This window comes from Curcuma longa, chromosome 13, assembly GCF_044706935.1.
Source record: "Curcuma longa cultivar G26 ecotype Majalengka, Jawa Barat chromosome 13, ITB_CL_G26_1.1, whole genome shotgun sequence".
NCBI classification, from domain to species: domain Eukaryota; kingdom Viridiplantae; phylum Streptophyta; class Magnoliopsida; order Zingiberales; family Zingiberaceae; genus Curcuma; species Curcuma longa.
The window spans coordinates 3,501,776-3,513,976 of NC_133873.1; the positions used below are offsets into that span (position 1 = coordinate 3,501,776).

Consider the following 12,201-nt stretch of genomic DNA (forward strand, 5'->3'; position numbering starts at 1 on the left):
AAAACTTTATTATAGGTAGGAATAATTTTATCGCCGAGGAGTAACATGGCTTTAATTAGTAAACAAAGAATAATTCAAATAAAACTTTATTTTAGGTAGGAATATTTTTATCCTCCTTAAAATTTTATTATAGGTAGGAGTAATTTTATCCTCCAATAAAATTTCAGATTAGCAAAATGAAGAATAATGAGGAGTAATTTTACATAGTTCACTTACAAAATTAACTTAATCTATATACCAAATAAACCCTGCAAAACAGAGTTAGTATAATAATAAAATGGACTAAAATGTGGAATATTCAAAGTTAATTAGATCCTGTTCAATCGGTTTAACCAGACATCAACTTAGATCATCCAAATGGGTATAAGTTGGACCGCGCCTAAAGTTCCAAAATGGAACTTCCTCCACTTGTTCGTTCCTCCAGTGACTTATCTTACTTACCTTAGCGCAACTTTACTAGACTTCTCTAACCCACTAGGTCTTTTACCAAGGCTCAACCACCCTGGTCTTTCTATCAAGTCTCCACCAACTTGGTCTTCAGCCAGTTGTCAGGCCCTACGGACCCAACTGGACTTCCTGTCACGACTCAACCATCCTGGACTTCAGCCTGGTGTCTAATTCTAAGTCTTTCAACCCTACACACTTAGTAAAAAGGTTAAACCCACAACAAACCTAACTTTAACCTATTTTTCATTCATCAAAACATAAATTTGACCGTTAGTGCAAACTACACCAACATAATAATTAATTGTAATTATTTATTTTCTTCCATTGCATATATTTGTGAAATATGTGAACACGCATAACACACCCGGCCGATCCTAACAGCACGATCGACCGAACTAACATATTTTGATCAACCAAAGTACAATATTGCTAACACTATTTTACATCATTATTATTGCTATTGTACTAAATGGATGTTGTAAGAAAGTCTTAGTAGATTGGATTGATCGGATATTAAGCAGAAAAAATTCAAATAGGTCAGATGGACCAGATGTTTGACAAGTAAGTAAGGTAAATCCTAGAGAGACCTTTCATTCTAGAAGGTAGTGAGGGTATGCCCCAGTTACAACAACTTTAGGTGTTAATCCAACTGAAGAAATCGACGAAAGTTTCTAAGTTGAGATCAAACAGTCTCAACTGTCAAGGTTGATTCATGCATGCTTTTATATGCCTAACTCTGTTTTGCAAATCTATTATTGTTATTCTTATTAGACTAACTTTATTTTATAGAAAAGTAAAGTTTGGATCGAAGGGTTCAGTCGTTCGAACATGGTGGTTTGATCGACCGATCCTAGCAAATAAGCACAGATCAGATCCGGATCCAATAACAAAAGAAATAGAGATCCATTCGATTGATCAAGAGGATCAATCGATCGAACAACTATGGAAAAGCAGATGGATGAGATTGGATAAAATAGTAAAGGAAATTCTTGGGATCAATTGTCTGAACAGGTGGATTAGTCGATCAGACAAGCGGATTTCATGGGATTAACCTGATCGGATCAAAGCACGTAAGGAAAGTTCAGGGTTCAGTCGACTGGAAGGATTAGTCGACTAATGGGTTCGATCGGATGAAGGTAATAAAAGAAGCTTTGGGATTTGATGCTCTACATCAATTCTCTCATCAAATTCTTCTTCCTTGCTGCTCAGTTAATGTAAGATTTCTATTGCTACGTCGAGAGGCGCTCTGACAACCTATGTCTACATATTACATTATACGTTGTTGGTATATTTAGTTTCTTGGATTTAAATTAAAGAGATAGTAGTTTAATTTGTTACTATTCTTTTCATCCTTTGTACGATTCCTCCTTCTCAGAAAGTTTTTAAATATGAGAACATTAGTGATTGTCGACCCATTCGAAAACGGTCTAAGGGATTGTAGGCCTTGGAGTAGTAGTTGCTGGACTGTGAACCAAGTAAAAAAGAATTGTGCCCTTGTGTCTTTTCTTATCATTTTTATTTTTTGTAAAAGAAAAAAGAAGTTTTAAATACGTGATATTCACCCCCACTTTATCGTATATTTCGATCCTACAACAACGGCCCCGTGCTCTCCAATCGTATCATAGTTATGGAAAATCCCAATTCTAGCAAAATTAGTGGTGGAGCGATCAGAAGTAAGTGTGAGAGGAGATAATATCTAGGGTTGCCCTCGAACAGCTACCTAGGTGGCGATGGCTCGCGTCCAATATTGAGGATGCGAGTCAAGACCACTAGGGATATCCATCCTCAATCAACCAGGTAGAAGGAGCAATGGTTCTGACCATCTCCAACAGTCATGGAGGAGGTGACGATTATAGTCGTGGAGAAAGAGAGGAGTGGCCTCAAGCAAGACTTTGAGATCACGTTCTGCTTTAATTTTTCCATCCATTCGGCGAGATATGAGGCCACCCTTCTCCCTCTATCTTAACATCAATGTTTTAACCCAAGTTCCCACATATGACATCAATTATGATATGACAAAATTCAGAAGCTTCCAGCCAAGTACTTTTTGGGCGTTGATAGCTAAGCGCTCCTCGTCTTCTTTGTACCGAGTATAAGAATTCCTGCTCAAAGTCAACATGAAGTCAAATGGTGCCGATCTAATCCTATTAAGGGTCATCTAATGTTTAAGTAAGATGACGAGAATAGAAAATAATAGAACTGAAGTAGAAATGAATGTATGAAAGTGAGCATCCCCTATCGTCTAATTATTGCCCTTATTTTATAGATTTTACTGTGTTATGATAGTCTTTATGTCATTTAAATTGTTCTTTTATAATAGTTATTGTTAACCACACCATTATTACATTTTCATTTAGCATGGTCATTCGAAATCTCAACCCATAATGACCATTATCAATTGCTTTTATCACTCCTGAACTAAATCAAATTTACGTTTTTCTTTCCAGACTACTATTCGGCTCTGAGTCCGCCTCCCGAACACTTCTGGGTCTAAATATATTTCCCGAGCACCTCATGGTTCCGTCTCCAACTCCTGAGCACCTTCAGATTTTGGATTCGATTATCAAGTACTTGTGAATTCTGAATAAGATTTCAGAGCACTATCTAACTCCGAATCTGACTTTTAATCATATTAAATTTTGCTTAGGTTCTTCTCTTTCCTAATGGGTTCACTTCGATCGGTTTATCCTTGATAATCACAGATTAGTACGAAGTATCGGATATCATCATCAAATCATCTTTAAAGTAAGAATTTCATTTGACCTGTATGAATCTTATTCCTCGATTAATCGCACAAACTATGTAACTAGTAATATCAAAATCAAATTTTTTTATTACATGCATATACATTAAAGTTTTCTTTAGTTTTCCTTTTATTTATTTATTTTTATAATTTCACTCAAATCAATTCAAATTTAAGTATTCTAATTTAAAATTTTAGTAATTTCCTTTGAATATATACATACTATCTTAATTTATTTCTCTTATTTTACTTATTAATTGTTGGAGCTATACAAATTGCTCCTAGCAAGATTTATTTTCTCTTATTTTATTTATTAATTATCGAAACTATATAAATTGTTGATGGGAAATGTATTAATATGGTGAAAATCCTTTATCACTTACACAGGGCCAGAGCTGAGGGGAGGTTCAAGAGGCTCCACCCTAGAGCATCCACAATGCTATCTAATATTTCTTCTAAATATTTACGATTCCCACATCCACATCATTAATCAAATATCTTATCCTTAAATATCCCAACTTTCACAATGAAATATACTATAAATCAAATGTTTATGGGTCCCACCTATCAAATATCTCACTTTCAAATATCATAATTAAATATCTCACAAATTAAATATTTATAGGTTCCACTTTTATTTTATTAATTTACATTTAAATAAAATTATTTATAATTTATAATTTAATATTCAATAAAATTATTTTAATATTATTATATTATTTAATTCTATTTATTATATTATTTTTATAATAAAATAATTAGAAATCATCGGATAAAGTTTTTTGCCAAGTGATTTCTAATCCCTTCACAAATATCCTCTCCAATTAAAAATATTTGATATGTGTAAATATTTCTTTAAATATCCTTCATCAAATATCTCTGTTGGAGATGCCCTTAGGCTCAACTAGCTAGTGGGACCTCAAAAATATATTATAGTTACTTATACGTCCAAAAATAATAATTTTAATTTTTTAAAACCCTAAGTAACCTAATTATCTAAGCATATAGAGAATCCAAAAAAAGTTGGTTATCGTGTGAATGTGTAAGGTGAATTAAAAAAAATGACCTCAAATAATAAAATGTATTTTTAAACAATGAGATGTTTTTATAAAATAAAATTATAAAATATAAGAAGAAGCACAATAGCTCCTTTTCATTCCATGAGAATGACATATTCTGTAGTACGTAGTAATTGAAATTCAAATTGTAGATGCTTAATTAATCTGCTTAGCATTATCATGTCCATAAGGCAGATTCTTCGGCTCTTTCAATCAGTGACTTCAAGGTAATTTCTCATATTTGAAAGAAAATGAGAGTGATAAGATTGTATTCTTCGCTATATCAACAAATTTATAACTACAAAATTTACTGAATTGTTGACATTTTACACTTGTAGAATTTAGTGCGAGTGGTTTCGGAGCTTGACATATAGAGTTGTCAGCAGTCATCGTTCAGGAAGCAACAGCTTTTCCATTGTCAACGATTAATTTGTTGAAGAAACAAAATGTCATTGTTAAAGATGCCTGGAGATGTTCTAAAATGGTGTTGCTTACCGCTCTTCCCCTTTTGGCGACACCGAGAGTTGTACAATGGTGTCTCTGTATATTCTTGCTCAACATCTTGCATGTTGTGGGGAGCATGCAGTTCGCCCTCAAAATGTGGGAACATCAAGTTGTTCAAGTAGGACCAGTAAAGCAATCGCAGTGGAAGAAGCAACATTTATTGGCAATGTGACAAAGCCATGATGATGAAATATCAAGAAGTAAAAGTTTTTCGCAGACGACTGTGCACCCTGCAGTAGTACGTGGAGCATGAGTGCTGCAACTCTACTAATCATGGTGTGGAAATAGTTGGACACGCCTTTGGTTTTCCTTGTCCTTTGCATTGTCCTTCTTGTCGTTTTATTGTTGATCGATTCCCCGAGATCAAAAGTATGTTCACCAATGGACAAGAACTGCCTACTTTACCAAGACAAAGGGACGAGCAAGAGTTTTTTCTTCTTCTAAATTATGAAAATTTCAGTTTTTTTTAGGATGGGTGAGTCCTCAATGATAGTATCAAGTGGCAGTTCATTGATGAGTCCACCCTGTTCAATTTCTCAGAGCAGAAGCAGCAGCTTCATGTACAGGTGCATTGCATCTGCTAGCGTACAAAGACATGCTCTTCAATTGAGACCTGAACCCTATCAGATTGAATCCAGAAAAGCTGGTTCATTTTTTTCTTCTTCACCAAGAACATGTTCAGTTTTGGATCATTGCCTTCGATGCAATCTTGTTGTCCTCTTGCGTTGAACAGTAAAAATATACATTCTACATTTTTAAAAAAAATTTTCTGTGCATGCCTCCAGTTTCCCTTCTGAAGCAGCGCAGGTGACTTTTTTATTTTACTCGATTCTTCAGCGACGCTGGTGGTTGAGAATGAGGAAAGCGAGCAACTGCTAGTTTATTGACCCATTAAATCTGTCAGAAATCTCCCTGTTAGATTTCGCTGACATCACTTTGTCCTCTTCCTTGCAAATGCATTCACTTCTACCACTGGCGCTACGAAAGCAGCTCTTCTCCAACCTCCGTCAATCCTCATCCCCACCCCCAAGCTTTTCTTTCTTTAAACAAACAACTTGGGCTCAAAGGCAGGTAAGGAGAGAGGGCCTCCTGCTGCGAGGCTGCAGATATTTTGCTGCCCACCATAATTGCAGAGAGAAGAAGAGCTGATGAAGGAGGAGAAGGGCATGGAGAAATGTGGGACCCGAAAAGCCTGCACAAAAGGAGTAATGCTCTTCTTCCCCACCTTGTTGTTTCCCTCCTTTGTGTGACTCCTCTCTTTCTTTTATTTCCCTTTTTCTAGTGTCAATTGCATGGCACTGATTGAGGACCCATGCTACATGAACCTAACCTGCAAAAGCTTCTGGGACCCTGACTCTTTCAAAGCTGCTCCCCCACTTTCTGAATTCATGGTAAATGCAGAAGAAGAAGAAGACAATCCCTATTTTGTCCTCATATTTAGAGTTTATGAGCTAGTGAAATGGGCACCTGTGTCCGCATTGCGTGTTTTGATTTGGCTCTGGTGGATGAACAACCAAAAATGAATCGATTTAACATACTCATATAGAGCATGAGATCAACCTTGAGGTTTCTTTTTACTATGTGCAGATGAATAGGAGGAATGATTGGTCTTCCAAAATTTCAACTTTGAAGAATGCCATCATCTCAATCATAGGGAAAAGGTGAGCGATATAATATGCTTGTAACTCTTGTCTGGCTTCGCAAAGTAACTTTTTTTTTTTTCTTTTCTTTGTTGTTGTTGTTGGAGTAGGAAATTTGCAAAGATCTTGATCGACCATGGGACATAAATACATACCTTTACTGTGTCTCATATGTTTGCCTTTTGGGCTCGCACTGGGAATTTAGGAAAACTCTCTCCCTCATTTTTGATCAAATCACAGCGAATCACACATGTGTAACTACAGTGGCTATATGCTCTTCTAGGGGAGGAAGGGCATAATTCTTCTTCAGCTCGGGGCCCCATGTTTTTGGATTTTGTGCTGGTGAAAACCCACCCAATGCCCTGATGACTCGAAAAGAAGGAACTTCTATAAGTGGTTCTGAAAAGGATGGAAGCCTGATGAATTCTGTGCTCCATTGTTTTCTTGCTTGTTCTTGAGCCATGAATTACCCATCTGTTGTAGGCATTCTTTAAGGAAATGAGTGCTGCCCTTTTTTGGCCGAATGAATGGAGATTTCTTCCCATTAGGAAAACTAAAACACAATGGCACAAGTCTCAAACGTGATTTGGATCTGAGCTCCAATGCCCTCCCACTTTAGCTCTTTGGTTATTCCTTTGGTAGCTTATTGTCTGAGTAAAGATGAACAGTCAAGAGAGGTTGGTTTTTTAGAAGGTTTAAATGCTCTTCTGCCTGGGTAAATTATTTTTTGTCCCTTTTATTTGCTTTGAAAGCTCGAATTTTGTTTAATACCTGTGAAAATCTTCTGTTGTTGCTACCTTGGTGTTCCTTCACCTACTTGAACTTTATATTTATTCAATCAAAAGTACATTAACAGCGAATAGTTTTCACTCTCATTTGAACATTATACATGGTTTGATCATTTTGATGCGGAGGATGCTAGGAAACATTGTGCATTTGATCTTGTTTGTACTATTATTTTAGAAGCTTATAAGTTAGGAGCCTTCTATTCAACTATTTTGTAACATCTAAGGTGTAAGTTGAGTTAGTGCAAGTGCATGTACAGATCTGAATAGCATCTCCTTTAGCAGTGAGAGATTTTATCGCAGTTTTTAGCATGCATGTTACTCAGCATGAGATTGATGGTGTGCAACTACGCAAGCAAGCAGTTGGTCGAAAATACACATACAAAGTTTACGACCTTTTTTGCCCTATCGAGAAACTCAAGTCATTAGATGATAACACATGACTTGTGGGTTTTTTATCACAACAAAAACATGAGGGGATGTCTATTTTAACATTTTTCATCCTCGGTCATTATCACTTATTCAATGTTACCTAACACCAAAGCTTTTCATTTCAGATCAATACTATGTTGTGCCTTGTTTCTTGAAGGAAGAACCCAGTCATGTTGCATTTCGTGTTGCGATTCTTAATCTTTTTGTTGGATGATCATTTACCATCAAGTGTATGATTTGGAGTTTGAGAAGAATGAGGATTCTGTGTATGTATGCTTCATAAAGTTCAGCTTTATTTCCTTTTTTTCCTTTGTGATATATGCCTGGCTAAACATTGAAAACCTAAGCCATTTTGTCTACAGTGGTGAGATGAATGTTTAGCAAAAAAGATTTTCTTTCAAAATCGAAGTGGTACTTGAAACTCGATAGTTCAGCAAATCAAGTAGACCAGCAATAGCACTTCCTGAGAGTGCAATTCCAGCATCTTGGACTGGGATGGAGAATGACATTTTCAATGGCTCATTCCTCAATTTTAGTCAAAGTAACATGATTCTTGATCCAACCTTTGGTTCTTTTCTCCAGTCAGGCATACCAGGCAACAACATCCACAGGCAAATGTTTGCCGGTAATCTCTTTATTTCAACAGTTCAAGACACAGCAACTGCTGATGTTTATTTGACAAGCAGTGAAGCTAGTCCATTCAGTGACACCTCGTTTTCTAGAACCTTTACTCAGATTGGTAATGATTCATTTGATCGATCCATTGCCAATGCTGGCCTACGCGAGCATTTTTCAGGAACTTCCCTTTCTGCCACTTCACTTGCTAATCTTTTATCTTCCACCACCTGTGTGCCGAAAAACAGTACCGGGGAGGATAAGATAGTTCCTTCGTCACTTCCAAGTGATATCAATCTGCTTGCATCTAAAAATGACAATGCTGGTTGTCCATGGAATCAGAGTGAATTGGTAGGTCATCAAGTGCCTTTAGGCAAAACATTCAGTGTAGTTCAACCATCCTATCATGTAAAGAAGAGTTCACTGCCTGGTTGGAACTGTCACGACCCGAATTGGAATTTCTGTCATGCTTATGGCAACCCTGCACCGGCTCCAGGTAGTGAGCTTTCTCTCAGCGTTGGTTCCTGTCAGCCATGTCTCACTGACACTGGCAATATTGCTGATCAATGCTCTGAGATAAGCTGTTCAGCTGTAACTCAAGTTACATCAGCAGACAGTGCACGCCGTTCGACTGAGTTTCAAGCCTCCAATCATGCTAACCAAAGCTCTCTCAATGATTTCTGTTTGATAATGGCACAAAAGGAGAATAATGCATGCACTGAGAAGCCTTCTCTAAATCACAGCTCTTCTCGCTTTGTTCAGTTATCCCATATGTTGTCAAGATCGAAATATCTCCATGCAGTGCAAGAAGTTCTTGCTGAATTTGCTACATGTGCACTAGCGGATTTCAACAACATGGATGATTCACCGGATGCAATTGATGGGGAGGCTAAAGTGTCTTTTTCTTCAAGCTGCTCTAGCACGCCGGAACACCCTATAACTGTTTCGGAATTGCTACTTGCATTTGGGCAAACTGAAACTCTGGACAATGTGGATTCTCAAATGTGCCAGGAAACTAATAGAAAGAAAAGTGAGCTGCTAACAATGCTTCAATTGGTAAGTAGTGAAAGATATTCTTGGTATTTTATTAATGTATGATCAACCTCTTCTACATAAGATACTTCTGGTATTTCACTTGCTAATTCACCATTTCTGTTAAATGTCTCATCGATATGGCCTTCTTGTTTATACACAATCTTTCATTCTGTTGGCAAAAGTCTCTTACACATTTTTTTTTTCAAAATTGTAGGTGGATCACAGTTACAATCACTGCTTGGAGCAGATGCAAGATGTCAGGACCTCTTTTGTTTCCCTAATCCAGTCAAGCACCTCCGACCGCCATGCTCACTTCACATTACATTCAGTTTCTTCACTATATAACAGCTTAAAAAGGAGAATTACTAGTCTGGCTATTCTGATTGCTCAACAATCTGGCACCGAAAACCTCAAAGGAAAGGAAAAGAACCTTGAATCCTCATTGCTCCAGAAGCAGTGGGCTCTGCAACAGCTGAGGAAGAGTGAACAACAATCTTGGAGGCCACAGAGAGGTTTGCCTGAAAAATCTGTCTCCGTTCTACGGACTTGGATGTTCGAGAACTTTTTGCATCCGTAAGTTGTTAAATTTGTTCTGCATCAATTCTGTGATCAACTTAGAACAGTGTGGATGATCTCAGGTACCCAAAAGACAATGAGAAGCATTTACTTGCAATAAAAAGTGGCTTGACTCGGAGCCAGGTACAAGGACTAGCTTCCTATAGTCAATCCTTGGTTGTGTAATTTACGCGTCTCCCTTAGTTTAGATTGGGTCTAGTTATCAAGAAATCATGCACACTTGTTCTTGCCTTGATGTTAGGTGTCGAATTGGTTTATAAATGCTCGTGTGCGCCTTTGGAAACCGATGATCGAAGACATGTACTCAGAACTCAACAAAAAGAGAACAGATGAAGCAGTGGATGGTGAAAGCAGGAGTGAAAATGGAAACCTTTGCGGTCCGAGTTTTCGAGTCAGCTGAAGATCCAAGCTTTACTAGAAGAACTGTTTTAAGTAATTCTCAGCATTTGGCCATGGCAAATCTCTTCTTCGTGGTGAGAAAGTGATGTTATCATTTGCACTTATTGGTTCTTCTACTGTCGATCCGAGATTCTGTATATGCATATTGGGATATGTCAAATTTGGTCTCCAAGTGTATCCATGCCTCAGCACATGTTTAAGTAATATGCAAGGAGATTTTTTCCCTCAAAATGTTATTAGAATTTGTTCTCCTCAAAATATTATTTTCGGCATTTTATTTAGCTGCGTAATTACGAATTCAACTTTCATAATATTCAAATCCTCGAAATACTCTCTTTTTTAATATATAGGTCTATTAAATGGATTTAAAAATTTTTAAATCAAAATCAATAAATTTTTTTTATGTATTTATGTTTTCAAATTTAAATTTGATAGCGTGAATTGAGAATAATAAATTAAAATTTATTATTCTCAATTTATATTATTTAATTTAGTTATTTAATTTAAATCTGAGGATATATATATAGGAAATTTTTAGGAGTGCATTATTTTTTATTTGAATTAATTCCAAGTTTTCTAAATTCATCGGTCAATTTTAGATGAAATTGATTGATGAGTTTATACCATTCAAAAATTTAAAAGTTTGATATTTTTTGAATAAGGAGAGTCTTAAGAATTCATTAATGATATTGATAATTGTCTTAAGTCATATAATGAATTTGTAATAAATTTTATCGAACCTTTATAAGTTTAAAAATTCACGACTCTCAATTTACGCTATTGAGAAAAAGTATTTGAGAATATAATATATAATTTGAGTATTATGAAAGTTGGATAAGTGATTTAGTTAATTCTTAAACTTATGTGTAAAATGCCTTATTATTTTTGATTGGCACACGGTCTTTTCTTTATAAAGTCATTTAACAAATTATGTTAGTCTGCAAACTTGCCTTAAGAAAATAATGTTGGAAAGATTATCAATATAATTCTGCAAATCCAAAGTCACAAAAGAAATAGTTATATGTTGTTCCATTTTGGATGCACTTACTAATTCTACAGATTATGTTTTTAGGCAATCACCGTAGATGTGTCGGCCTTAATGAAAGATTGTTAGAAAGCAATCCATGTACATGCAAAGTAGTTTGCTAATGCCTTCGGACATAGTTGAATTGATTATGATGGAATGAATTTGTAGAAGAGGGTAAGGGTTCAAATCTTGACGAAGCCGAGTAATACTCTCCTCCGTCGTGATCAACTGCAGTTTCTCGATTTACCTCCTCACAAATAGTTGTGGGGCCGACCGTGTGGGGTCACTGGGGTGGCAGATTTCACCTTTTTGTAGAAAAAAAAGTAAGCTGCTAACGAATCAAATAATATAAAAATATTGATATTTAATTTGAAATTTTAGTTCGAACTCGATTTGAAATAAACTTCGAACTTGAATTCTCGATTCGAATTGTTCGAACTTTGATTTGAGTAAATCAAATTATAGTTCGAAATAACTCAAATTCAAGTTTGATTCGAATTATTTAAACTTTAATTTAAGTATATTTAAATTAAAATTATATAAAATAACTACAGTTCGATTCTGTAGAATCGGTGCATGCTCGAGGGAGGTGAATAGTAAGATTGTCATTTGCTCGTTCTATAAAAAAAGTCATAGCGGATATTAAAAAACAATCACAGGATATGCGGATTTACTTGGTTCTTAATTTCCAAGGTTAGTACATTCAAGATCTATGTATAGAAGGCACCTGTTCACTAATGATCTCCTTTCTAGAACTTTTTCAGAGATGGAGAAACTCATCTTACCGTCTAAAATAATAATAAATTACAAGTACAAAAGTAAGATTTAAAAGAAAATAACCAAGCAAACGTGCAGAGGCCAATCCAAAAGTCCTGAGTGCAACACACCTTCCATGGAGCTTTTCCGATTGCACGAGCTTGGCTCTATTCGCGTTTAGCAG

General features: G+C 36.0%; 1 protein-coding gene across 2 annotated transcripts; it reads left to right on the forward strand.

The window, feature by feature from the left end:
* The first annotated feature begins 6,059 nt into the window (after window positions 1-6,059).
* Window positions 6,060-10,418, forward strand: LOC141844337 (homeobox protein ATH1-like). Of its 2 annotated transcripts, XM_074732373.1 has the most exons (7): window positions 6,060-6,143; window positions 6,340-6,413; window positions 7,735-7,875; window positions 7,972-9,280; window positions 9,474-9,832; window positions 9,898-9,958; window positions 10,077-10,418. In XM_074732373.1, the coding sequence occupies exons 4-7, from the start codon at window positions 8,105-8,107 to the stop codon at window positions 10,233-10,235; spliced, it is 1,755 nt and encodes a 584-aa protein (XP_074588474.1). In that variant the 5' UTR covers window positions 6,060-6,143; window positions 6,340-6,413; window positions 7,735-7,875; window positions 7,972-8,104; the 3' UTR covers window positions 10,236-10,418. The 2 variants fall into 2 exon arrangements, with proteins under 2 accessions (XP_074588474.1, XP_074588476.1); XM_074732375.1 differs by lacking the exons at window positions 6,060-6,143; window positions 6,340-6,413 and adding an exon at window positions 6,809-7,069.
* The last annotated feature ends 1,783 nt before the right edge of the window (window positions 10,419-12,201 follow it).